This window comes from Dipodomys spectabilis, unplaced genomic scaffold, assembly GCF_019054845.1.
Source record: "Dipodomys spectabilis isolate Male_0828 unplaced genomic scaffold, ASM1905484v1 ptg000478l, whole genome shotgun sequence".
NCBI classification, from domain to species: Eukaryota; Metazoa; Chordata; class Mammalia; order Rodentia; family Heteromyidae; genus Dipodomys; species Dipodomys spectabilis.
The window spans coordinates 579,495-607,302 of NW_024871155.1; the positions used below are offsets into that span (position 1 = coordinate 579,495).

General features: G+C 50.6%; 1 protein-coding gene across 2 annotated transcripts; it reads left to right on the forward strand.

Moving 5' to 3' along the window:
* The first annotated feature begins 9,766 nt into the window (after positions 1-9,766).
* Positions 9,767-26,957, forward strand: Scamp5 (secretory carrier membrane protein 5). 2 transcript variants are annotated; one of them, XM_042668868.1, is made up of 7 exons: positions 9,767-9,788; positions 18,076-18,128; positions 18,851-18,979; positions 21,660-21,816; positions 23,055-23,156; positions 25,755-25,872; positions 26,364-26,957. In XM_042668868.1, exons 2-7 carry the CDS (start codon positions 18,122-18,124, stop codon positions 26,556-26,558), a joined length of 708 nt encoding a protein of 235 aa, XP_042524802.1. In that variant the 5' UTR covers positions 9,767-9,788; positions 18,076-18,121; the 3' UTR covers positions 26,559-26,957. The 2 variants fall into 2 exon arrangements, with proteins under 2 accessions (XP_042524802.1, XP_042524803.1); XM_042668869.1 differs by lacking the exons at positions 9,767-9,788; positions 18,076-18,128 and adding an exon at positions 18,547-18,637.
* The last annotated feature ends 851 nt before the right edge of the window (positions 26,958-27,808 follow it).

Below are 27,808 nucleotides of genomic sequence, written 5' to 3' on the forward strand. Positions count from 1 at the left end.
AGCACTACTTAGGGCTTTTTCTGCTTATGTGGTGCTGAGGAATTGAACCAGGGCCTCATGCATGCAAGGCAAGCACTCTACCACTGAGCCATCTTCCCAGCCCTTCCTAGGCTTCTCCTATGAGAAAAAGTTTTACCCAGGTGTCAGTGGCTCATGCCTATAATCCCAGCTATTCAGGAAGCTGAGATCTGAAGATCAAAATTCAATGCCAACCTGGGCAGTGAAGTCTCTTTCCAATTAGCTACCCCAAAACCAGAAGTAAAGCTGTGGCCCAAGTGGTAGAGCCACAGATAGCTTTGAGCAAAAAACGCTCAGGGACAGTGCCCAGCCTGAGTTCACCCCCAGGATGGCATACCCACCCCCCCACCCCCACCACATATCTATCTTGTGCAAGCCACCTTTAGCTGGGTTTTGTGTTCTAGGCAGCCAGGCTAAATGTACATCACATATACTATGGATGTGTTTGCTGCCTGTGGTGCACAGGAGAATGGCTCTTTCAAATTTGTCTGCAGGGAGTGTAATTAACCAGGGGCGACCCAGATTCATCTCTGCCTTTGTGCCAAGGCTGAATTTCCTAGGACTGTTCCAGATAATGACAGCATAGCAGGTCACTCCTGAGAAGGAGCAAAGATGGTGGACTTTAGCTAGCAGACGTCCCAAGGGACTTGTAAACTTCCCTCACAACTGCATGGCAGCCAGGCTCTGGTGGCTACTCAGGAGGCTGAGATCTGAGGATCAAGGTTTGAAGCCAACCCAGACAGGAAAGTCCTTGAGACTACGATCTCCAATTAATCACAGAAAAAGCCACTAATAGCTCTGTGGCTCAAATATTAGAGTGTTAGCCTTGAGTAAAAGGAGCACAGGGTCAATGCCCAGGCTCTGAGTTCAAGCCCCAGTACAGGCACACACACAAAAAGCAAGAACCTGTCTCAAAATAGCCAGCATAAAAGGTGCTGGAGGATCCTGCCCATGTAACGGTAACTCCTCTGTACAGTATGTTCACAAATAAAATTAAATTAAATTAAAAAAAAAAAAAAAAGGTGCTGGAGGTAGCCGCGCACCAGTGGCTCATGCCTGTAATCCTAGCTACTCAAGAGGCTGAGATCTGAGGATTGCAGTTTGAAGCCAACCAGGCAGAAAAGTCCTTGAGACTGTTATCTCCAATAAACTACCAGAAAACTAGAAGTGGCACTGTGGCTCAAGTGGTAGAGTGCTAGCCTTGAGTTGAAGAGCTCAGGGATAGTGCCCAGGCCCAGAGTTCAAATCTCTGAATCTAGAGAAAAAAAGAAAGTGCTGGAGGAAGCTGGGAATGTGGCTTAGTGGTAGAGTGCTTGCCTAGCATGCATGAAGCCCTGGGGTCCATTCCTCAGTACCACATACACAGAAAAAACCAGAAGTGGTGCTGTGGCTCAAGTGGTAGAGTGCCAGCCTTGAGCACAGACTAAAAGACAGTGCCCAGGCCCTGAGTTCAAGCCCAGGACGGGGAAAAAAAAATCAGTGTCTAAAATTGAAACTTTAACAATTGGCAGAGATAGGTTCCAGCTTTTTCTTTCTTTCTTTTTTTTCCCCTGTAGTCACAGGGCTTGAACTCTGGGCCTGGACGCTGCCCTCAGCTTTTCAGCTGTTTAATTGGAGATAAGATTCTCATGGACTTTCCTGCCCAGGCTGGCTTTGAACTGCAATCCTCCTGAGTAGCTAGGATTGCAAGCCTGAGCCCATCCACACCTGGCTACTGTCCCTGTTGTACACGAACAAGTGAGCAGTGCAGAGTTCTTCATTCCACGTTCAGAGCTGCTGGCGAGGCTGGCAGAGGTGATCATGAGGCTGGGTTGTACCTAGGCCTGTGTGCTACTCAGCATCCTGCACTACTTGGAGCTGTGGGGGAAGCTGGCCAGAGAGTGGAGAATTGGCTAGCACGTGTTGGTCCATGCAGGCAAGGGTGCCCCCATGTGGTCTTTTGGAGTCACTGCGCCATTGAAAGGCAAGACAGGAGGTCAGGCTGTGTTTTTGCCCTGGAGACTCAAGCTGCCTCCTCAGAAGTATCTTCTTTTTATGATAACACACTGAAACATGGTTTATGTATCAGAAGATGCATATTTTTGAGTGTTTGTGCCAGTCCTGGGCTTCAACTCAGGACCTGGGTGCTGTCCCTGAACTCTTCTGCTCAAGGCTAGAGCTCTACCACTTGATCCATAGCTCTACTTCTGTTTTTCTGGTGGTTAACTTGATGAGAGTCTCAAGGACTTCCCTGCTCTGGCTGGCTTTGAACTGCCATCTTCAGATCTAACTGTCTGAGAAGCTAGGATTACAGGTGTGAGCCACCTGCCCCTGGCATAGCCACTATCAATGACATTACAATAAATATTCTTGATCTTTTTATGAACATCTTTCATTTCTCTTCGAGTAGAATTTCTAGGCCCAGTGAAACTGTATTTACATTTCTGAACTGGGCTGGGGAGGATGACTCAGAGGTTCATGAATTCTGGATTTGATTCCCAGCATTGCAAAAAAAGAAAAGAAAAAAATTCTGAGCTCCAGTGGCTCATTCCCATAACCCTAGCTGCTCAGGAGGTTGAGATCTAAGGATCACGCTTTGAAGCCAGCCAGGACAGAAAAGTTCCTGTGTGTTAGCAAAATGAGCTCCCTTCCCATAGCCTAGCACACTCCTTCGCTCTCCACAGCTTAGCATGGTCCCTTCCTAGGCAACACTAGGCTCACTTAGTAAAGGCAGTAAATAATCAACCTCCAACCCCCTTTACCTTGGGATGGCACTTCTCTGGAGCAGCTACCACCATATAAGGCAACAAGAGTCCCTTAGAGTGACCTTTAGCTCTGGGCAGCTGGAGGACCCTTCTCTACTACTTGGGCAGCAGCCATCAATCCTAGTCCGCCATGATGAAGTCCCTGGCCCATACTTCCACACCAAGGTCTCCGCCTCCTAGCCCCTTCTAGCCCCTCCTAGACCTCCTAGGTTATACAGGTCGCTTCAGACAATAGACAGTGCTTCTTCTCACTTCTCCCTTGTGAGAAGGGGTCTTGTCGGCAATCAACCTTTCTTTGTTCTCTGTACCTGTATGTCTGCGTGGTTCTCTGGCAAAGTCTAATTTAATCTATCACTGTGAGACTCTTACCTCCGATTAACTACTCAAAAACCAGAAGTGGTACTGTGGCTCAAGTGGTAGAGTGCTAGCCTTGAACACAAAGAGGCTCATGGATAGTGCCCAGGCCCGAGTTCAAGCACCACATCTGACAACAGAAGATAAATAAATAACTAAATAGAGGGGCTGAGAAAGTGGTTTAGTGGTAGAGTGCTTGCCTAGCATGCATGAAGCCCTGGGTTCAATTCCTCAGTAATACGTAACAGAAAAAACCTGAAGTGGTGCTGTGGCTCAAGTGGCAAAGTGTTATTCTTGAGCAAAAGAAGTTCAGGGACAGGGGCTAGGAAGGAAGGTTCAGTGGTAGAGTGCTTGTCTAGCATGCATGAGGCCCTGGGTTCAATTCCTCAGCACCACATAAACAGAAAAATCCGGAAGTGGCGCTGTGGCTCAAGTGGTAGAGTGCTAGCCTTGAGCTGAAGAGCTGAGGGACAGCGCCAAGGCCCAGAGTTCAAGCCCCACCACTGACAAAAAAAAAAAAAAAAAGAAAAAATAGAAATCATAGAAACTGGAAACTGTTTGTTTTCTTTTCCTTTTGTATGCCTGTCCTGGGGTTTGAACTGGGGGAGAAGGAAGGAGGGCTAGACACCTTTCCTAAGGTGCTTTTGCTCAGGGCTATGGCTCTGCCATTTGCATTATAGCTCTATTCTTTCTTTCTTTCTTTCTTTCTTTCTTCCTTCCTTTCTTTCTTTCTTTCTTTCCTTCTTTCTTTCTTTCTTTCTATCTTTATCTTTCTTCCTCCCTTTCTTCCCTCCTCCTCCTCCTTCTCCTTCTCCTTCTCCTTCTCCTCCTTCTCCTTCTCTTCCTTCTCCTTCTCCTTCTTTTTTTGGTGGTTCATTGGAGATAAGAATCTTACACGGCCTTTCTTGTGCTTGCTGGCTTTGAACTGGGATCCTCAGATTTCAGCCTCCTGAGGAGCTGGGATTACAGGTGTGAGTCACCAGTACCTGGCTGCAAACTGTTTCTGCAAGTAGCTCTTTACATTTTTAATTCCCCTATGGGTGGATGGTTTGAGAGGCCCCATTTCCCTGCTCAGTGCTTCTGCTTGTCTGTCTCCTTGATTATAGCCATTCCAGGGGATGTGAAGTGGTTTCTCATTGCGGTTTAGATTTGCATTTTGCTGATAGCTAGTTATGTTAAGCCTGTATTCATGTGATTATTGGCTATTTGTGAGTATTCTTTGAAGACTTTTTTCCCCCCTTTCTTTCCAGTAGTTGGGCTTGAACTTGGGGCCTTTTACATACACATTTGACTTGTTCACTCAAAGCCAATGCTCTACTACTTGAGCCACAGCTCCACTTCCTGCTTTTTGGTGGTTCACTGGAGATAAGAGTTTCACAGACTTTCCTGCCAGGGCTGGTTTCAGCCTCCTTTGGATTACAGGCATGGGCCACCTGTACCCAGCTTATGGTCCATATTCATTCATGCATTTAGTCAGTCAGTCAGTCCTGGGGCTTGAATTCAGGGCCTGGGCGTTGTCCCTTGGAAGCTTATTCACCCTTATTTTGGATTGACAGCTTTCACCCTGGGTCATGCACAAGCCAGGCCCGGGCACAGTTGTCTATTCCCACCAGCCCCAGCTGTGTCAGTAACATAGTCTGGATACCCATGTGGGTTCTAGTATATAGTCACAAGATGCCAGCTACAGAATGTATTGTCTCTACTATAGGATGTTTCCCCTGGCTACATGACAGTTATAAGATGTATTGTCTCTGCTCCATGCCAGATATAGGATATTTTCCCTAGCTACAAGCAAGCTATAGGATGTTCTGCTCTGGCTCTCTGATATCTCCAGTGTCCAGCTGTGACTACAAAGATTTCCTGCCCCAAACCAGGCTCATGCCTGTAATCCTAGCTACTCAGGAGGCTGAGATCTGAGGATCATGGTTCAAAGCGGTCTTAGGCAGGAAAGTTCGTGAGACTCTTATCTCCAGTAAACCACTAGAAAACTGGAAGTGGTGCTCATGTGGCTTAAATGGTAGGGAGCTCACTGTGAGCTGAAGAACTGAGGGACAGTGCCTGGGCCCAGACCAACAAACCAACAAACAAAAAACCCCCAGAGATTTCCTGCTCCAGGCCCTTCTGCCTTCAGACTCCTGACACTATATCTACCTCTATGGCTTCAAGAACAATTTGCTATTCTCTGTCCCATGAGAGATAGCCTGTCAGCTTCCAGCTGACATTAAATGCTTCTTTCTTCCAAATGGTTTTCTAGGTCGGCACTTAACATCCCTGAGCTCTTTTGTTCAAGGCTAGTGCTCTACCACTTTGAGCCACAGTGCTACTTCCAGTTTTCTTGTAGTTAATAGGAGATAAGTGTCTCAAGGACTTTGCTGCCTGGGCTGGCTTCAAATCTCAATGCTCATATCTTAGCTTCCTGAGTAGCAAGGATTACAGGCATGAGCCACTGGCACCTGGCTTTCTTTTTTTTGGTCGGTCATGGGGCTTGAACTCTGGGCTTGAGCATTGTCCCTCAGCTCTTCAGCTCAGGGCAAGCGCTCTACCACTTGAGCCACATCTCCACTTCTGGTTTTCTGGTGGTTTATTGGAGATAAAAGTCTCATGGACTTTCCTGCTCAGGCCGGCTTTGAACCATGATCCTCAGATCTCAGCCTCCTGAGTAGCTAGAATTACAGGTGGGAGCCACTAGTGCCTGTCTTAAGAGTACATTGCTTTTTGGACAGTGTCCCCCCACCTTCCCTCTCCATCTCCCATGGTCCATATTCCTAACCACTGCTGTATACTGTTCTCATAGTAGTCCTCCACACATACCTGTGAAATAAAAGTTGTTTAATGGTTGTTAAATGGTTGTCACTAGGGGCTGGGAAGGTGGCTCAGTGGTAGAGCGCTTGCCTTGCATGCCTGAGGCCCTGGGTTCGATTCCTCAGCACCACATAAGCAAAAAGAAAAAAGCCGGATGTGGCGCTGTGGCTCAAGTGGTAGAGCGCTAGCCTTGAGCTGAAGAGCTGAGGGACAGCGCCCAGGCCCAGAGTTCAGGCCCCACGATCAGACCCCCCCCAAAAAAATGGTTGTTACTACATTGCTCCTTCTATTATTTATTATTACTTTATAATCATTTTATTATAATTATTTTCTGATTTTGGACCTGGTCACTTTTTTTTTTCTTCCCCCTGCCCTCTCTCTCCCTCTCTCCCTGCCAGAACCATGGTTTGAGCTCAGAGCCTTGTGCTCATTCTGCTTGCTTGATGCTCTACCGTGTAAGCTCCGCTTCCAGATCAGCTTTGTGCTTGTAATTTTAGGGATAGTGTCTTCCAAACTTTCCTGCCTGGGCTAACTTCAAATTTTGATCCTCCAAGTCTCAGCCTCCTGAGTAGCTGGGATTCTAGATGTGAGCCACTGGAGCCTGGCTTGGATCCTCACATCTCAGCCTCCTGAGTAGCTAGGATGACAGATGTGAGCCATGGTGCCTGGCTAAGACCCTGCCATTCTTCCAATCTTCTTTCTACCTCAATCCTTCTCCTCCTCCTCCTTCTCCTCCTCCTCCTCCTCCTCCTCCTCCTCCTCCTCCTCCTCCTCCGTCTTTGTCCTCTGTCCTCTCTCCCTCTCCTTTTCTTTCTCCCTATCAGACGGGAACCCCAGCATTTCTCCTGTAAGAACCACATAACCCACATTATACCTTGTGTCAAATTCCATATGGATTCTTCTCCCTTTGGACTTTATGAGGAACCCAGACCCCTCTCCTTCAGACCCATGCAAAGTCCTCCATTTTCTTCAACATCTCTCCTATAGGAGCCGTGCCTTATGATCTCTGCTAGTTCCGCTTTGTGCTCTCATTGGCTCCTCCCTACAGCTCTGCTCTGAACACCAGCCTGTACTTGCCATTGCTACAGGGGCAGAGAACAGTGACCAGGCCAATGAGTCTGGGACAAGAATCACTAAGGGACAGCCCTAGTTGTCCTGCCTATAATCCAGGATTCTTTTTTCTTTTTCTTTCTTTGAGGAACTCAGGGCTTGGGTGGCTTTTCCATATATATATCTATATATCTATATATATATAATTATATGTATATAGATATATATATATAATTATTTTTGTTGGTCATGGGGCCTGAACTCTGGGCCTGGGCGCTGTCCCTTCATGATTCAGCTCAAGGATAGCACTCTACCACTTGAGCCACAGCACCACTTCCAGCTTTTTCTGCTTATGTGGTGCTGAGGAATTGAACCCAGGGCCTCATGCATGCAAGGCAACCACTTTATCACTGAGCCACCTTCCCAGCCCCCATATATATATATATATATATATATATATATATATATATATATATATATATATTCATTTATTTATTATAAAGATACTGTACAGAGGGGTTACAGTTAAATGAGTAAGGCAATGAGTACATTTCCTATCGAGCATTGTTAACCCCTCCTTTGTTTTTCCCTTTCCTGAGTTTTTTTTTCCCAAGGCTGGTACTCTACCACTTAAGTCACAACTCCACTCTTCCCCCTTCCCCCCCCCCCCCTTTTTTTTTCAGTCTTGGGGCTTGAACTCTGGGCCTGTGCACTGTTCTGCACTCTTCAGCTCAAGGTTAGAGCTCTACCACTTGAGCCACAGCTCTACTTCCGGTTTCCTGGTGGTTCACTGGAGATAAGAGTCTCACAGACTTTCCTACCCTGGCTGGCTTTGGACCTCGATCCTCAGATCTCAGCCTCTTGAGTAGCTAGGATGACAGGTGTGAGCCACTGGTGCCCAGCTATAACCCAGGATTCTTTACCTCCTGGTGAGTCAGTTGGTGAATGTTCCTTCCTGCTCAGCCCTGCCAGCCTGGACTCCTTTTTCTTTCCTGCATTAGTTCTTGCTAGCCTGTTCTTCGCCTCTCCCCTTCTCACCCCAGCTGTGGGAGTGAGGCCTTACTCCTGGCAGGCTGGAGTCAAGACAATGGGCCTTTATTCTACCCATGAATCTCTACAGTGTCTCTCGGCCAGAGGCACCCTTCCAGGCCTGGGATGGTGGGGGTGTGGGGTGGGACGTGGCAGGGCACTGTCGGGAAAGGACAGAGAATGGTGCTGGCTATGTATGGAGATCCCACAGGAGGCTCACTGTGTAAACAGCACTCACAATAAAAGCTTGTTTCCCATCCCAGCCCTGTATCTCTAAATGGTCACTTCTCACCAACTCTCCAAGGTGATAAGTTGGAGAAGATTTATCCGGGTTTCTTTTCTGAATATCATCCCCTCTCCTGCCTTCCCTCCCCTCCCCTCTCCTTTCCTTTCTGACAGGCTCAATGTCATGCTATACAGTACTGGATGGCCTCGAACTCATGATGCTTCTGCCTCAGCCTCCTGTCTGCTGGAACTACAGGTGTGCACTACCATACCTGGCTCCTTCAATCTTTTTCCTCCTGTATTTTTTTCTAATCCTGTCCCTCTCTATGTATTGCTTTAGATAGCTTTCTGTCCCTTTTTCTTGTCACTTCTTTTCATCATTTTCCTCTTGGCTTTTTTTTTTTTTTTGTCAGTTGTGGGGCCTGAACTCTGTGCCTGGGCGCTGTCCCTCAGCTCTTCAGCTCAAGGCTAGCGCTCTACCACTTGAGCCACAGCACCACTTCCAGCTTTTTTCTGCTTATGTGGTGCTGAGGAATCGAACCCAGGGCATCAGGCATGCAAGGCAAGCGCTCTACCACTGAGCCACCTTCCCAGCTCTGCTCTTTTTCTTTTCATGTCTTTATTTTTCCTGAGACAAGATTTCATCACCTAGTCCAGACTGGTTTTGAACTCTTCATCCTCACCCTGTTTCAGGAGGAAGAATTACAGAGGAGCATAACCACACCCTGGCCTAAGTCTTGATCTTTCCATAGGTCAGCAGTATCTCTTTTTCTGGGTTTCTCTGTGTGTGTGTGTGTGTGTGTGCTAGAATTCGAACTCAGGGCCTGGGCACTGTCTCCTAGCTTTTGTGCTCAAGGCTGGTTGGTGCTCTACCACTTGACTCACGGCTCCACTTCCGGCTTTTCGTTGGCTCACTGGGGATAAGAGGCTCACAGACTTTCCTGCCAGGGCTGGCTTCGAACCTCGGTCCTCAGATCTCAGCCTCCAGAGTAGCTGGGACGACAGGCGGGACACCTGCGCCTGGCCCTCGGGTCCACGTCTTTCCGATGTCTGTCTGTCTCACCTCTGTCACTTGGGTCTGAGGGCCTTGGCGCTCGCCCCAGATGCTCTGGAAGGTTCTTTCTCCCCAGCGTGGGTGGCGGGTGACAGGCTTCCCTTCTCACTCGCGCTGCTCGGGCCTGCCAGGTGCCTTCTGACCCCTAGGTGCCCTCTAACCTCCTGACCCGGGCAGGTCCGAGAGCTAGCACCGCGGACAGCTCCCGCAAGGTGAGGCGCGGTGGGCGAAGCCCGAGGCGTGGGGCGGAAGTCTCGCGAGAGCGGGGGCAGCAGGCGGCGGCGGCGGCGGCGGCTGGGGGCGCGGGCGCGCGCGTGCGTGCGTGCGTGCACGCGCCGAGCTCTGGGTCGGCCGGGCCCCGGCGCGCGCGCTCCCGCTCCCTGTGCCCGGCGCGCGCGCGCTCCCGCTCCCAGCCCCGGGGCGGCTCGCGGCGGGCTCCGCGCCGCAGCGCTCGGTGCGTCTCCGCGCAGCATCGCCGCGCGCGGCCCTTCCGCAGCCCGGCGGCCCCGACGGTGAGTGCTGGGGCCCCGGGGCCGGGCCGGGGCGCGCGGAGGCGGGGCCGCTCACCTCTGCATTCCCGGGGGCGGCCGGGGAGGGACGGGGACGGCGTGGGGGGGTGACCTTCGCGGCCCCGGGCCCCCGCCCGCGCCGCACGCCCGCACTGCGAGCCCGAGATTTGGTGACGTCAGGCCCCGGGCCGCCACCGGCCTCTCCCGGGCCCCGCGGCGGAGCGGCCCGCGCCGGGGAGGGCGCCGGGGGCCGCGATCGCCTGGGGCCGGCGGCGGGCCGCGATCCTCCCCGCCCCGGCCTCCCTCCCCCGGGCCCCTTCCCCCCTCCCCCGCCCCGTCCCTCCCCCTCCCCCCCCCCGCTTCCCCTTCCCTTCCAGCGGCCTCCCCCTCCTCCCTCCCCTTCCTCCCTCCCTCCCCCTCCTTCCCCTCCCTCCCTCCCTCTCCCCCCTTCCCGGGGCGATCGACCTTTGCCCCGGGGATCGGGAGCGGGAGGGCGGGGTGCCCCGGCTGTGGCCTGCCTCCCCCAGGGCTGGGTGTTTTGGGGTGTGTGTGTGTCTGTGATTTGGAGGCGCCAGATGCCGCTCATCCCAGCCGGAGTCACGAGGACGGGGGGGGGGGGGGCCGCGTCGGGGACCCGCACATCCCCTCCCTGCACGGGGGGTCGAGGTGCACGGAGCCGGGCTAGAGAAGCGGCTGCCCGCAGGCCGGGAAAGCCCGGCGCTCCGCACCCGCTGCCCGGGGACGGCGGGCCCGGGGAGGCCCGGGATCGGGGATCGGAGGCTCCCCGCGCCAGGGACCCCGCGGAGGCCCGGGTCCCGGGGGTCGGAGGCTCCCTCCCCGCGCCGTGGACCCCGGGGAGGCCGCGGGGGTCGGAGGCTCCCTCCCCGCGCCGTGGACCCCGGGGAGGCCGCGGGGGTCGGAGGCTCCCTCCCCGCGCCGTGGACCCCGGGGAGGCCCGGGATCGGGGGTCGGAGGCTCCCTCCCCGCGCCGTGGACCCCGGGGAGGCCCGGGATCGGGGATCGGAGGCTCCCCGCGCCGTGGACCCCGGGGAGGCCCGGGATCGGGGGTCGGAGGCTCCCCGCGCCGGGGACCCCGCGGAGGCCCGGGTCCCGGGGGTCGGAGGCTCCCTCCCCGCGCCGTGGACCCCGGGGAGGCCGCGGGGGTCGGAGGCTCCCTCCCCGCGCCGTGGACCCCGGGGAGGCCCGGGATCGGGGGTCGGAGGCTCCCTCCCCGCGCCGTGGACCCCGGGGAGGCCCGGGATCGGGGATCGGAGGCTCCCCGCGCCGTGGACCCCGGGGAGGCCCGGGATCGGGGATCGGAGGCTCCCTCCCCGCGCCGTGGACCCCGGGGAGGTCGCGGGATCCGGGTGTCGGAGGCTCCCTCCCTGCGCCGGGGACCCCGGGGAGGCCAAGGCCGCCTGGCCGGCACTGCCCTGCGTGAATGGGCTGCGGAAAGGGGGGGGGGGGTGTTTCAGGTCCAGCAAGACCAGTATCGGGGTTTGAACTCAGGGCCTGGATTCTGCCTCTTAGGGTGATTTTATTTATTTATTTTTTTTGGGGGGGTGGATAATTAGAGATGAGTCTCACAGACTTTTCTTTCCCCTCCCAGGCTGGCTTTGAACCTCCCACCTTCAGCTCTCAGCCTGCAGAGTTAGAGGCAAGAGCCACTGGTGCCCAGCTCGGGGCTGGTGTGTGTGTGGGGGGGGGGGGCTGGTGTGCGTGCGTGCGTGTGTGTGTGTGTGTGTGTGTGTGTGTGTGTGTGTGTGTGTTCGTCCTTCCTCTGGCTGGTGACCTCTGAGCAAGTTGCTTTCCTTCTCTGGCATCTTTCTACTAGTCCAGCACCTTTCTCTGTGGGTGAAATAATAGGACTCCCGAGACCTCCCTGGGAGAAAGGGGGCAGAGGCTTGTTCTCCTTTCTAGCTGCCTTCGGGATCTTCGTCCTCTTCCTTTCCCTTGCCCTCCCCACTCGTTTCCTCCGCAGGCTTCACTTCCTGTCTTCCTGCCAGCTTGGGGTTTTTGAAGGTTTTCTGGAGGAAGTGTGAATTATCAGTGGATAGAAGCTATTTTTATTTGTTTTTTTTTGTTTTATTTTGTGTTTGTGCCGGGACTGGGGTTTGAACTCAGGGCTTGGGCGCTGTTCCTGAGCTTTTACAAGGCTAGAGCTTTATCACTTGAGTCACAGTTCCATTTCTGGCTTTTTGATGGTCAATCAGAGATGAAGAGTCTCACAGATTTTCCTATACAGATTGACTTTGAACCAAGATCCTCAGATCTCAGCCTCCTGAGTAGCTAGGATGACAGATGTGAGCGGCTAGAGCCCAGCTGTGGCCTCAGTTTTTTGGTTTTTTTTTTTTTTTTTTTTTGGAGGGGGGGAGGAGGATTGGTGTCACTTTCTACCCCTTTAGGGTGATATTTAAATGATAAGCCAGTAGTGGATGTGAACCGACTATCCTCTGGATATATGCAAACTCCATCTAAGAAGGACCAAGGGGCTGGGCCTGGCTGACATTGGTAGCTCACATCTGTAATCCTGGCTACTCAGGAAGCTGAGATCTGAAGACTGAAGTTCAAAACCAATCTGGGCAGAAAAGTTTGGGAGACTTTGTGTGTGTGTGCTGGTTCTGGGACTTGAATTCAGGACTTGGGTGCTGTCCCTGAGCTTTTGTGCTCAAGGCTAGCGCTCTACCACTTGAGCCACACCTCCACTTTCAGCTTTTTGGTCATTAATGGGAGTCTCACAAACTGGGCTGGGAAGGTAGCTCAGTGGTAGAGTGCTTGCCTTGCATGCATGAGGCCCTGGGTTCGATTCTTCAGCACCACATAAGCGGAAAAAGCTGGAAGTGGTGCTGTGGCTCAAGTAGTAGAGCCCTACCTAGGGACAGCGCCCAGGCCCAGAGTTCAAATTCCATGACCAAAAACAACAACAACAAAAGTCTTACAAACTTTCCTGCCCCAGTCTGGCTTTGAATGGAGATACTTAGATCTCAGCCTCCTAAGTAACTGGGATTACAGGCATGAGTTACCACTGCCCAGCTAGTACTGTCATTTTATTTTATTTTTGTCTGTTGTGGAGCTTGAACTTGGGACCTGGTCATTGTCCCTGAGCTCTTTTTTTTTTTTTTTGTCTGTCATGGGGCTTGAACTCTGGGCTTGGGCACTATCCCTCAGCTCTTCAGCTTAAGGCCAGTGCTCTATCACTTAAGCCACAGCACCACTTCCGGTTTTCTAGTGGTTTATTGGAGATAAGAGTTTCACAGACTTTCATGCCCAGGCTGGCTTTGAACTGTGATTCTCAGATCTCAGCCTCCTCAGTAGCTAGGATTACAGGCGTGAGCCACTGGTGCCAGGCTTTTTTTTTTTTTTTTCCAGTTAAAAATTAAAAAATGACATCCCTTAGTTATAGAACTGTGTTAAGTGCTGAAGTACATCCACCATCATCTCAGGTTCTCTATCAGTGTCCCATTATTTTTTCTTTAAAATGAAGGGTTCTTTCATAGTGATCATTGGTTTTTATGATCCTAATGTCCAGACCAGTCTAGGTGTCCTCTTTTTCTCTTACACGTCAAGTGGATATTAATAATAAGAGATTTCATCAGCCTATTTTCAAGATGACACCAAAAGTTAAACCCTAGGAAAGCATTTCAAGGAAATGACATGCCATTACATTTTTGGAGAATTTAAATATTACTGTTGGTACTAAGAACCAGTACTCAACTTCAGAGGTATATTCTTACATTGGACATTATTTGTAACGAATGATCTAGGTCATTGTAACAGTGCTGATTTCAGATGTGCAGTGTTCTGTTTTTCCCATAGTCCCATGAGACTGCTTCCTGTTGAATTCTTCTTCTTTTTTTTTTTGTCAGTCATGGATCTGGAACTCTGGGCCTGAGCGCTGTCCCTCAGCTTGTCAGCTGAAGGCTTGTGCTCTACCTCTTGAGCCACAGCACCACTTCCGGCCTTTTCTGTTTATGTGGTGCTGAGGAATCGAACCCAGGGCCTCATTCATGCGAGGCAAGCACTCTACCACTCTACCCAGCCCCCTGTTGAATTCTTCAATGGCAATGCCATAATGATAACATTGATCAAAAATGAAGGGTAGATTTGAAAATAGATTTGCAGCAGGAGAGGAAGTCCTTGACCTACCTACCTTCCTTCCTTCCTTCCTTTCTGTTTCTCTTTCTCTTTCTCTCTTTCTCTCTCTCTCTTTTTCTTTCTTTCTTGCCAGTCCTGAGGCTGAACTCAGGCCCTGGGCACTCTACCTGAGCTCTTTTTACTCGAGGATAGCACTCTACCACTTGACCCATAGTGCCACTTACAGCTTTTTCTGTGTATGTGGTACTGAGGAGTCGAACTTAGGACTTCATGCATGCTAGGCAAGCTCTCTACCACTAAGCCACATCCTCAGCCCAGTCCTTGACTTTCTAAAGGAGATACATATATACAGTACAGAACACAAGTAAGTCAAAGTATACAACTCTGTACATATTAGAAACATCCACTATACCACCAAGACAAGAATTGCCCTAAGCAAGTCTTAGGGTTCAGTCTTATCAACCACACATTTCTTTCAGTACCTGCTACTGCTAGGGGAATTCTGACCGTAGTTTTTTGGGAATATGCTTTGCTCCCAATAAAACAAATGCTAGAAAAGTATTATCCTTAATGTCTGACAGTTGAATTGGGCCAAGTCTTTCTGAAACATGTAATCTTAAAAATTTTTCCTTCATGAACCATCAGTGCTTTGTTCTCAAATAAATCACAGTCAGGTCTTTTTTTTGTTGTTGTTGGTCGTGGGACTTGAACTCTGGGCTTGGGTGCTGTCCCTCAGCTATTCAGCTCAAGGCGAGCGCTGTACCGTTTGAGCCACAGCACTACCACCGGAAGTGGTTTATTGGAGATAAGAGTCTCACAGACTTTCCTGCCCGGGCTGGCTTTGAACTGTGATCCTCAGATCTCAGCCTCTTAAGTAGGTAGGATCATACAAAGTTTTTGTAAGTGAGGTTTAAGTTTTCCAAAGGCAGCCAGGAAAAAAAATCACTGAAAAATGATCAAAAACGTGATTAGCTCATCCATGTGACTTGGCGGTTGAGGTGGTTGAACGATGTGGTGTAGCAGCTCCTGGCATTCATCCAAGAGCTGGGACTACACCTTGCGGTCAAAGGTGTCGTCTACCTGGTGGAAACTGACCATGCATGGTCACGGCAAGCTGATGAAACTTTCTTCTTAAATTTCTCCATCAGTGCCAGCTTTCTGCCTCCTTCTAGTTCTGGTTGTGTTCCTTGGTCACTCTGTAGAACTCTTCCAACACCTCACTGCTTGTATCATTGATCAAGATAGTAGCAAAAGACTTGGATACTATTCCCCCCCCCCCCCCCCCCAGTTCGAGGGCTTAAACTCAGAGCCTGGGCACTGTCCTTGAGCTGTTTTTGCTCAAGGCTAGTACTCTGCCACTTGAGCCACATCTCCACTTCCAGTTTTTGGTGGTTCATTGAAGATAAGGGTCTCATAGATTTTTCTGCCCAGGCTGGCTTTGAACTGTGATCCTTAGATCTCAGCCTCCTGAGTAGCTAGGATGACAGGCGTGAGCCTTCAGAGATGGATTCTTACGTTGATTGCCAGGGAAGGGTTTTCCTACAGCATCTGTTTTTAGCAGACTTGTCAAACCACAGTTGCCAGGCTATCCCTTACAGCCTTGGAGTGTGTTTGAGTTGGAGGCTCAGGGCAGGGAGATAATTCAGCGGGGTCTGCAGCCTGGGTAGTCCTAAGGCCAGTGTTTGTAGTTTTTGTATTTTTTTTTTGTCAGTTGTGGGGCTTGAACTCTGGGTCTAAGCGCTGTCCCTCAGCTCTTCAGCTCAAGGCTAGTGCTCTACCACTTGAGCCACAGTGCCACTTCTGGTTTTCTGGTAGTTTGAGATGTTTCATGGACTTTCTTTGCCCGGGCTGGCTTTGAACCATGATCCTCAGATCTTAGCCTCCTGAGTAGCTAAGATTAATTCATTTTTCCATCCACTGTCATGTTTTGGTGCCGGTTGTTTCAGTGTCATTTCTGATGGTGTGTGAGGGTTCAAGTTTTAGCGAAGTTAGAAAGCTAGGTAGGACCTGTGTCTTATTTCTCCTTGTCTACCACTTCTCTGAAGTCATTCTGTTCTGACCACAGCTCTAGCCACACCTGCCCTCTCCCTGGCCTCTACCATTGTTGACCTAGCTGAGCAGTCATTGAAAAGATTGAGAGAGATCTGTATTCATTGACAGGAAAATTTCCATAAGATCTGGAGTGGAGGGTTAGAGGTGTGACTCAAATGGCTGAGGTCCTGCCTAGCAAGCCCTGAATTCAAACCCAGTGCCACCCCTCCCACCCCCCTTCCCTGCAAAAAAAAAAAAAGATGTGTGGAGTGGAAAAAAAGCAGATCATGAGTGGGCATGGTGATGCATGCTATAATCCCAGCCCTTGGGAGATGAAGGAAGAGTATCAAAAGTTCCAGGCCATAACTGAACACCAGTGGCTCACACCTATAATCCTGGCTACTCAGGAGGCTGAGATCTGAGGATCCTGTTTCAAAGCCAGTCCAAGTAGGAAAATCTGTAAGACTCTGGGCTCCAGTGAACCTGCAAAAAGCTGCACGTGGAGGTATGGCTCAAGTGGTAGAGCATCAACCTTGAGAAAACAATGTGAGAGACAAAGGCCAGGCCCTGAGTTCAAGCCTCAGTACTGGTGCGCGTGCGCGTGCGCGCGCGCACACACACACACACACACACACACACACACACAGGTACACACACACACACACACACACACACGGAAACACTTTAATGTCTATCTTAATATTTCTGGAAACAAGTTGGCAGTGATTTTTTTTCTTTTAATTCATAGAATAAAATCAGTGGTATCTTAGATTGAATAAATATGCTATAAAGTACATTAAAAGTTGTTTTTCAGCTGGGCACTGGTGGCTCACGCCTGTAATCCTAGCTACTCAGGAGGCTGAGATCTGAGAATCGTGGTTCAAAGCCAGCCCGGGCAGGAGAGACCGTGAGACTCCTATCTCCAATAAACCACCACAAAACCAGAAGTGGCGCTGTAGCTCAAGTGGTAGAGCGCTCTCCTTGAGCTGAAGAGCTGAGGGACAGCGCCCAGGCTCAGAGTTCAAGCCCCATGACCGACCAAAAAAAAAAAAAAAAAGTTGTTTTTGTTTTTCTCCCTTATTCCACATCCATTCAGTTCTTGTACACACACACACACACACACATTTTGTGTCTTTTGGATAAAGTCTCCTGATTTCTGCCTAGGCTGGACTCAGATTGTTATCTTCCTCCCAGGTAGCTGGGATTCCAGGTTCATCTCACCACACATAGCTTGTTGGTTAAGATCGGATCTCACTAACTTTTTGCCCAAGCTGTGATCTTTTAAAAAAAAAAAAACTGCATTTTTTAAAATCCCAAACTGAGCACTGCCGGGCCAGCGCATGTAGAAAATGCCACCCCTGATCTTGTGGGATGAGCCCTAGTCAGAGTGTAGGTAACACTAGAAATGGGTAAAATTTTCCTCGGGCTCTGGGTGTAAGATGTGAGCCAGATGAATTTTATGTTTCACTTGGGTTCTACCCGCAAGACAGCTGAGGAGGTAATGTATTTAAGAATTCCAAAACCGGAAAAAAAGAATCTGAAGCCTGTAACCATTTCTACTCCCAAGCATTTTAAATAGTGGGTACTCAACTTGTCTGTATATGTGTGTGTGTATGTGTACACAGCAGTACTGGGACTTGAACTCAGGGCCTGGGCACTGTCTGGGCACTGTCCCTAAGTTGTCTTCCTTTCTTTTCCTTTTTTATTTTTTGTCAGTCATGTAGCTTGAACTCAGGGCCTGGGCGCTGTCCCTTAGCTCTTCAGCTCAAGGCTCTACCACTTGAGCCACAGCGCCACTTCCGGCTTTTTCTGTTTATGTGGTACTGAGGAATCGAACCCAGGGCCTCATGCATGCAAGACAAGCGCTCTACCACTGAGCTACCTTCTCAGCCCCTTCCTTCCTTTCTCCTGGGGCTTGAGCTCAGGGCCTGGACACTGTCCCTGACCTTCTTTTGCTCAAGGTTAGCACTCTATCACTTGAGCCACAGCGCTACTTCTGGCTTTTTCTAAGAAATTTATTGTAGATAAGAGTTTCAGAGACTTTGCCCAGGCTGGTGGAACCATGATCCTCCTATCTCAGCCTCCTGAGCAGCTAGGATTATAGGTGAGAGCCACCAGTGCTGACCTCTGATGCTCATCTTAATCGGCTTTTCTTCCTTCCCAGTTTAAGACAAAGAGGCCTGGGCAGCCTGTAGGCCGCTGGAATCATCATGGCAGGTAAGGAAAGGGGCAGGCTAGGTGTTCTACCACTTGAGCCACACTCCAGTTCTTTGTGCTTTCTGTTTTTGTTGTTATTGGTCATGGGGCTTGAACTCAGAGCCTGAATTTGTTTGCTCAATGCTAATGCCTACCACTTTGAGCCACAGTTCCACTTCCAGTTTTCTGGTGGTTGACTGGAGATGAGAGTCTCACAGACTTTCCTGCCCTGGCTGGCTTTGAACCCCAATCAATCCTCAGATTTCAGCCTCCTGATTAACTAGGATTCCAGGCATGAGCCAACAGTGCCTGGCTATTTTTTTTTTTTCATACAGTCTTATATTTATGACAGTGATGCTCCTATTTATGTTTCCTGTGTAGCTAGGATGACAGGTGCATGCCTCAGTGCTGGCTTTTTGTCAGTTGAAATGAAGGGAGGTGAGGTGGTGGAATCTCATGAACTTTTTGCCGGGGCTGTCTTCGAACCATGAACCTCCTGATCACAACCTCTTAAGTAGCCAAGATTACAGGTGTGAGCCACTGTGCCTGGCTTTTTGTTCTATTGAGGGATACCACTTCAGGATTTCTTGTTACTTGGAGATTATTATTTTGGAGGACCTAGGGGAGGAGGAAGAGAGGGAGGGATGGACTGGTGAGGATCAGCCAGAGAGGGGAGGGGTGTATTGGGCCACGGGGAAGAGGAACATTCTAGATGATGCAGTGTTCATTGCTTTGCTTCCCAGAGAAAGCAAACAACTTCCCACCATTGCCCAAGTTCATTCCGCTGAAGCCATGTTTCTACCAAGACTTCGAGGCAGACATTCCACCTCAGCATCTCAACATGACCAAACGCCTGTACTACCTCTGGATGCGTGAGTGCTGGGGGCGGGGCCGGGGAGGGGCGGGGCCGGGGAGGGGGAAGGGCGGGGCCGGGGAGGGGGCAAGGGGGCGCAGGGCCTGTGGGCCCAGCCTAGTGTTGCATCTGAATAAACTGAGATGTCTTTCCTCTAAGTCGATCCCAGCAGGCTCCTCTCATAGGTCAGCTTCTCTGCTGGGCCTCAGCCTCAGTAACCCCATCAAGCTTCCTCCCTTCCAGTAGTTTCTTCCATCTCTCAGAGATTTCATTTTTTTTTTTTGGGGGGGGGTGCCAGTACAGAGGCTTGAAGTCAGAGCCTTACACTTTTTGCTTGGCTTTTTTATCCCACTCAAGGCTGGCGCTCTACCAGTTGAGCCACAGCTCCACTTCCAACATTTTTTTGCTGGCTCTTTGGAGATAAGAATCTCACTGACTTTCCTTACCCGTGCATGCTTTGAACCAGGATCCTTCGATTTCAGCCTCCTGAGTAGCTGGGATTACAGGCATGAGCCACAGCGCCCCTTCATGAAGGGAGTTTGTAGGCCTTGACCAGGGTGTTTTTGAGGTTGTGGTCAAGAGTTGATAGTTCTGCTGGACTTCCTTCCGGTCTGTTTTTGCGTAGGGACATTTGGTTTAGGTATGGATGGGCATTGCACTCATTGGAGGTTGTAACCAGAACACAGAGCAGCAGAGGGAATAAGAAGATGCGTGTAACGAAAATTGTGAATCTAGACTGGACAAGGAAGATGGCCAAGTCAATGGCCGCCCTTCCCAGTGAAGCAGAGGATGGCTGTCAGAGCAAGTGAACTGGCGGAGGGTAGGGCTGGGAGGAGAGATGTTCAGAAATATGGTAATGAGTTAGTGTCTCTTCTATGTAAAGAGCAAGTAAAATCAACAAGAATACCAGGGCTCCAAGAAACTTTGGAGGGAATTGTTTTGTTTTTTTTTGTCGGTCATGGGGACTGAACTCTGGGTCTGGGCGCTGTCCTTCAGCTCTTCAGCTCATGGCTAGAGCTCTACCACTTCAGCCACAGTGTCACTTCCGGTTTTTTCTGTTTAAGTGGTGCTGAGGGATCGAACCCAGGGCCTCATGCATGCAAGGCAAGCACTCTACCACTGAGCCACCTTCCCAGCCCCTTTGGAGGGAATTGAACAGGGATAGAAAAATACCACTGAAACACACAGGAAGGAGTGTCCATGATATGTCTGTACAGGTGTACAGGTGCCAGAGCTCTCTGACCTCAGTCCCCAGGGAGATCGCATCTAGAAGCTGGATTTAAAGTCTATAAATATTTACCTAAGCCCTTACTAGGCGCCAGCCAAGTGCTTTGGTCTCTAGGAAACAGGTCTAAGCCTGGAGAGAGGACCGCAGATGCCTGGACCACACAGCTCAAGGTGGAGGTTGACTGCCTTTGATTAGTCAGCGGGTCTCAGGGCCTGGGTGCTTATCCCTGACATTTTATGCTCATGCCTGGTGCTCTACCAGCTGAGCCACAGCACCACTTCTAGTTTTCTGGTGGTTTATTGGAGATAAGACTCTCATGGAGGGCTGGGAAGGTGGCTCAGTGGTTAGAGCGCTTGCCTTGCATGCCTGAGGCCCTGGGTTCGATTCCTCAGCACCACATAAGCAAAAAGAAAAAAGCTGGAAGTGGCGCTATGGCTCAAGTGGTAGAGCGCTAGCCTTGAGCTGAAGAGCTGAGGGACAGCGCCCAGGCCCAGAGTTCAGGCCTCGCGACCGGACCCAAAAAAAAAAAAAAAAAAAAGACTCATGGACTTTCCTGCCCCGGCTGGCTTTGAACCACTATCCTTAGATCTCAGCCTCCTGAGTAGCTAAGATTATAGGTGTGAGTTACCGATGCCCTGCCAAGAAGAATATTTCTCTACTTGGAGGCTTTGGACCTTTTTTTGGTCGGTCATGGGGCCTGAACTCTGGACCTGGGCGCTGTCCCTCAGCCCTTCAGCTCAAGGTTAGTAGTGCTCTACTACCTGAGCCACAGCGCCACTTCCAGCCTTTTCTGCTTATGTGGTGCTAAGGAATTGAACCTAGGGCCTCATGCATGCAAGGCAAGCATCTACCACTGAGCCACCTTCCCAGCCACCCCCTCCTTTTTTTTGTTTCTTGTGCCAGTACTAGGACTTGAACTCTGGGCCTTGTGCTCTTTGCATGCTTGTTTTTGTTTTGTTTCAGGCTTTTTGCTCAAGGCTAGTGCTCTACCACTTAAGCCACACCTCCACTTCCAGCTTCTTTTTTCTTGGTTCATGGCAGATTAGAGTCTTACAGACTTTCCTGCCCAGGTTGGCTTTGTACCCCATCCTCAGATCTCAGCCTCCTGGGCAGCTGGGATGACAGGCGTGAGCCACCAGGTGCCTGGCTGTTTGGGACCCTAGAGAGGAGCTTGCTGGGTTCCCGCTGCAGAGACTCTTTTGTCCTCCAGCTTTCTCAGATCCCCAGGAGCGGGCGGGGAGTTGGTATGAGCTGCCAGGTTGCATTCTTACAGTATGTACTCCCTCTGTGTGTGTTTGTGTGTCTGTGCATGTAAATGTGGCTTGCATTTGTATCCGTGCGTGTGCATCTCTGCTTGTGCGTGTGGTTGGATTGTATGTGGATCGTGATGTGTGTGTGCTGGTGCATCGCTGCCTCTGTGTGTGTGTGTGTGTGTGTGTCTCTCTGTGTACATGTGCTCCTGGGCCTGCAGTGAACAGCGTCACGCTGGCCGTGAACCTGGTGGGCTGTCTGGCGTGGCTGATTGGAGGAGGAGGAGCCACCAACTTTGGCCTCGCCTTTCTCTGGCTCATTCTCTTCACGCCTTGCTCCTACGTCTGCTGGTTTCGGCCCATTTACAAGGCCTTCAAGTAAGTGACGGCCTGGAGCCCAGCTCCTAGCCCTTTCCTTTCTCCTCTCTCCCTCCCTCTCCCCCTCTCTGTCTCTCTCTCTGTCTCTGTCTCTCAATGCTGGTGCTGGGGCTTGAACTCAGCCTGGGTGAGGTCATGAGCTGTTTTGTTCAAGGCTGGTGCTCTACCACTTGATCAACAGCTCCACTTCTGGCTTTTTGCTGATTCATGGGTGATAAGGGCCTCATGGATGTTCCTGCCTGAGCTGGCTTCAAGTTGTGATCTTCAGATCTCAACCTCCTGAGTAGCTGGGATTACAAGCATGGCCCCTGGTGCCCGGCTTCTGTATCTCCTTTCCTCTTTCTCTCATCTTCACACTCCTAGTCCCTTGTTTACTTTTGGCTCAGACTACCAGGTGGGGTTTGGGTATCCTGAAAAGAGGGGGTGTAGCTAGGCCAAGGGCTCCTCCCCCTTTTCTCTTGGGGGTACAACAGAGAAACCTTGTTGTTCCCCCCCCCCCCTTTTTTTTTTTTTTTTGCTAGTTCTGGGGCTTGAACTCAGGGCCTGGGCACCGTCCCAAGGCTAGCAGTCTACCACTTGAGCAACAGGGCCACCTCCAGCTTTTTCTTTTCCTTTCTTTTCTTTTTTGTCGGTCATGGGGCTTGGACACTAGGCCTGGGCGCTGTCCCTGAGCTCTTCAGCTCAAAGCTAACGTTCTACCACTTGAGCTACAGTGCCATTACTGGCCTTTTCTGTTTATGTGGTGCTGAGGAATCAAACCCAGGACCTCATGCATGTGAGGCAAGCACTCTACCACTGAGCCACCTTCCCAACCCTCCGGCTTTTTCTGTAGGTACTGAGGAATGGAACCCAGGGCTTCATGCATGCTAGGCAAACACTCTACCACTAAGCCACCTTCCCAGCCCATGCTTGGGATTCTTTTTTTGTTGTTGTTGTCGGTCGTGGGGCTTGAACTCTGGGCCTGGGCACTGTCCCTCAGTTCTTCAGCTCAAGGTGAGTGCTCTACCACTTGAGCCACAGCACCACTTCTGGTTTTCTGGTGGTTTATTGGAGATGAGAGTCTCACAGACTTTTTTCAGGCTGGCTTCGAATGGCAATCCTCAGATCTCAGCCTCCTGAGTGACTAGGATGACAGGCGTGAGCCACCAGTGCCCGGCTATGCTTGGGATTCTTGAGGGCAGTAAAAGCTCGGTCCTGTAGGGGTGACTTCTGGGTAACAGGCATCTTCTCCACTGCAGGACCGACAGCTCTTTCAGCTTCATGGCGTTCTTCTTCACTTTCATGGCTCAGCTGGTCATAAGCATCATCCAGGCCGTGGGCATCCCAGGCTGGGGTGTTTGGTAAGAGGGCAGGGAGGGGACCAGGGCTGGGGGGTGCTAGGGGTGGCCCTTGGGTGTACCCTTTGCATGCATCCCCAGTGCAGATACCAAGAGGCTGGCTGGTGGGGAAGATTGGGTTCAGTATAGTATAGTAGCATCTGCCTGTAGCACCGTGGAGGAAGGGGGCTCTGGGCAGTGTTTTGTTTTGTTAAATTTTTTTTATTGAGATTAAGTGATTACACATTTCACAAATTTCACAGAATTGTGGGATAGTGATACTTAGTTAAAGTCACCAATACATTTTAACTTTTTTTTTTGTCAGTCGTGGGGCTTGAACTCTAGGTTGGGCGCTATCCCTGCACTCTTCAGCTCAAGGCGAGCACTCTACTGCTTGAGCCACAGCGCCACTTCCGGTTTTCTAGTGGTTACTTGGAGATAAGAGTCTCACGGACTTTTCTGCCCGGGCTGGCTTTGAACCGTGATCCTCAGATCTCAGCTTTCTGAGTAGCTAGGATTACAGGTGTGAGCCACCAGTGCCCAGCCACATTTTAATCTTCACAAGGCAAACGGTCATTATCATGGTCTATAATGTTTGTGAATTCTGTGAGCTTTGACAATACAACTATTTCTTCCACATCAGGTGATATGTATATTTCTTTCCTTTTGCTTAATATAAGCTGTTCCCTCTTTCCCTCTCCTTCCCTCCCTCCCATCGCTGCCTTTGAGTTGATTTGTTCGTTTTCGTCAATGTCCAGTGCAGCTGATGGGCCCCTCTGTTACATGTTTCCCCTGTTTTCCTCTGATTCTGTGTCCTCCTCCTAGCTTCCCTCAGATGTGCATATATATATATACCATATGTGTGGTCAAGAACTTGGAGTCATTTAGCAATGATACCACAAAATAAGTGGAAGTCCTTTGTTTCTCGAGTCCTGCTTATTTTGTCATAGCTCCTTGCATTTTGGGCTTAGCATCCACATATCAGGGAGACCATGTGCCATTTGTCTCTTGGCTCTTGGCTTACCGCATTCAAAATTATTTACCTAGTTCCATCCATTTCCCTGCACATGCCATTATTTTGTCCTTCCTAATGGCTGCATAATATCCCATTGTATATAGGTACCACAACTTTTGGGTCCATTCAGCTGTAGGGGGGCATCTGGGTTGTTTCCATATCTTCCCACCAGCAACGCAGTAGGGTTCCTCTTTCTCTGCATCCCCTCCAGCATTTGTTGCTGGCTGAATTTAGGATGTGGGCCATTCTGATGGGGTAAGGCGGTCTATCAGGGTTATTTTTATTTGCATTTCCTGTACAGCCAGGGATGATGAACATTTCCTCATGTGTTTCTTTGCCATTTTTATCTCTTCTGAGAAGTCTCTCTTTAGCTCCCTTGCCCATTTCATGATTGGTTCGTTAGATTTGTGAGGGGTTAGTTTCTTGAGTTCTCTATATATAATGGATATCAGGCTCTTTTCTGATATTTTGCTGGTAAAGATTTTTTCCCAATTAGTTGGCTGTCTTTCTAGTTTGGTAGCTATGTCTTTAGCTGTGCAGAAACTTTTTCTTTTAAGGTAGTCTCATTTCTCAAGTCTCTCTCCAATTTGTTGTGACCTTGGGACTCTGTTCAGGAAGTTCTCACCTAGGCCTATAAGTTCAAATGTCTCTCCTAATCTGTCCTGCAGTAGTTTCAGAGTATCAGGTTTGATGGTAAGGTCTTTGATCCATTTTGAGTTGATGTTAGTGCATGGTGACAGGCTGGAGTCCACCTTTAGTTTTTTGCATGTGGCTGCCCAGTTTTTCCAGCACCAATAGTTGAAGAGGCTGTGCTTCTTCCATTGTATGTCTCTGGCTCCTTTGTCAAATATCAGCTGATGATAGGTTTGTGATTTTATTTCTGGATCTTCTAATCTGTTCCTTTGGTCTTCGGGTCTGTTTTTGTTGGGCAATGTTTTCTGGGAGGCCCAGGGTGTCAAGCTTGGTAGGCAAATGAAGGGCAAGGCCTTGTGTCTGGAAGTATTCCCACTTCTGAGCCCTGAGGAAGAGATCTTCTTCTTCTTCTTTGTTTTTTGTCAGCCCTGGGGCTTGAACTCAGGGCCTTGGCGCTATCCCTGAGCTCTTTTGCTCAAGGCTAACATTCTACTACTTTGAGCCACAACACCACTTCCGGTTTTCTGGTGGCTCATTGGCCATAAAAGTCTCATGGACTTTCCTGACCAGGCTGGCTTCCAGCCACAATCCTCAGATCTCAGCCTCCCGAGTAGCTAGGATGGCAGGCGTGAGCCACTGGTGCCTGGCGAAGTCTTTAAGATTTTTGTGCCAATGTTGGGATTTGAACTCAGGCCTTGAGGCTGAGTTCAAATTTGAGGCTGGTGCTCTACTACTTTGAGCCACACTTCCAGCTTTTTGCTGGAGCTAAGAGTCTTACAGATTTGTTGGCCCGGGCTGGCTTTGAAGTTCGATCCTCAGATGTCAGATGGGATTACAGGCATGAGCCACCATACCTGGCCAGGGGATGGTCCCTTTGCATCTCTTCATCGGGCTCCTCTCTCTGTGTCATGGGGGGCTCCTGGCACCCCGCTCTCTCCAGTGTGCACAGCTCCACATATGTCTTGTTTCTACAGCGGCTGGATTGCAACCATCTCCTTCTTCGGGACGAACGTGGGCTCTGCGGTGGTGATGCTTATCCCAACCATCATGTTCACGGTCGTAGCAGTGTTCTCCTTCATTGCGCTCAGCATGGTACGTGGCCTATGAAGGCACCAGAGGGGCCTTGGGGAAGACACTGCCATATTACATATGGGGCTTAAACTCACAGCCTGGACTGACTTTGAACTGCAATCCTCAGTTCTCACCCTCCTGAGTAGCTAGGATTACAGATATGAGCCACCAGTGCCTGGTGATCTTAGATTTTTCACTCAAAGGCTAACACTCTACCACTTGAGTCACAACTCTCCTTCTGGCTTTTTTCTGCTTGATTGGAGATAAAAGTCTCCCGGACTTTCCTGCCCAGGTTGGCTTTGAACCATGACCCTCAGATCTCAGCCTCCTGAGTAGATAGGATTAAAAGCCTGAGCTTCTTGCACCTGGTGCTTTTTATTTTTTTGAGATAGAGTCTAGGCTGGCCCTGAGCTTACAGTTTCCCTGCCCTGCGGACATTACAGGCAGGTACCACTGTATCCACTCTGCCTTTTCCCTTTGATTAACGCTTCCTTTTGCTTCTCTTCCCACAGGTTCATAAATTCTACCGGGGGAGCGGAGGGAGTTTCAGTAAAGCCCAGGAAGAGTGGACCACGGGGGCCTGGAAGAACCCACACGTGCAGCAGGCCGCCCAGAACGCTGCCATGGGGGCGGCTCAGGGCGCCATGAACCAGCCACAGACTCAGTATTCCGCCACCCCTAATTACACATACTCCAACGACATGTAAACCAGCCCCGCCCGCTGGGAGGCAGTGTGGAGGGTGGGGGTGGGGGGGTGCGGGTGGCCAGTGGGGACAGAGGGGCTCGAGCCACATCGCCGATCGTGGCCACCATGCAGGGTTCCCCCTTTCCCCTTTTTCTCCTTCTCTTCCACTTTGTACAAAGAACGAGAGCTCTCTTGATCTATCTATCTGTGTGTGCATATGTACATGTTTAGCCCCCCCCCCCACCTTTTGGTCTCACCCCGTAGCACCCCTGAGGGCTTGTGGGCCGCACATGGCATTGTCTGTGCGCTGTGTCTGTGTCCCCTTGTGAAGCTGTGTGCAGTGGAGGTCTCTCGTCCTGGTGCTAAATGTATGTTTAGAACTCAACCAGCCTCCCTGTCCCCCCGCCCTTCCCCCCTTGCTCCCCCCCCCCCCCCGCACCCCGCCCCAATCAGGCTGCCCCCTCTAACTCGTACAGGGCAGGGGGAGGCACAGCAGAGGGCCTGGTGCTCTCTGCAAGGTTACTGAAGCTGTTTCTGCCCTTGGGCCCATGGGAGGGGACTTGTGTCACCCAGGTCTCCTCCCTGCTGTCAGATGCCCTGAGCTCTCTTCCCTGGGCCAGGATCTCTTTCTCCCCCCCCCCCCCCCCCCCCATGTGGTTTTCCTTGGTCTTCCCCGAAGCGTGAGGGTCCTGCTTATCTCTGCTTCCCAAATCTGATCTGATCCTCAATTCAAGGAAGCCAGTGAAGAGACCCGAGCCAGCCTCCCTGTGGGAAGGATGCACTGTGGGAGAGGCAGAGCCCCCCCCCCCCCCACCCCAAACTCCCCGAGATTGGGAAGGCAGGGCTGGTCTTCTTGGCTCTGAGAATTTGGCCTACAGAGATTTGTTTTTCTTTTCTGTGTGTGTGTGTGTGTACGTGTGTGTATGTGTGTGCACAAGTGTGCTGATCCTGGGGCTTGAACTTAGGGCCTAGACACTGCCCCTGAGCTTTTATGCTCCAGACTAGCATTCTACCATTCTAAGCCACCACTCCATTTCTGGCTTTTTTTATGGTTAATTGGAGCTAAGAGTCTCACGGGACTTTTCCCTGCATGGGCTGGCTTTCAACCACGATCCTCAGATCTCAGCCTCCCGATTAGCTAGGATGACAGGTGTGAGCCACCCAGCACCCAGCAAGACAAGTTTCTCTTTTCCTTTCCCCTTCCTCTTCTCCCCAAACCTGCTTGGACCCCTCTAGCTCTTTCTATGACCTAGCTATGGCTTCATCCTGCTA

Excerpts from the sequence above, each read along its gene's own strand:
- Scamp5 (XM_042668868.1), top strand. Across the intron at positions 18,980-21,659 it reads CCTGTACTACCTCTGGATGC|TGAACAGCGTCACGCTGGCC; the intron begins GTGAGTGCTGGG and ends CTGGGCCTGCAG. Across the intron at positions 25,873-26,363 it reads CCTTCATTGCGCTCAGCATG|GTTCATAAATTCTACCGGGG; the intron begins GTACGTGGCCTA and ends CTCTTCCCACAG.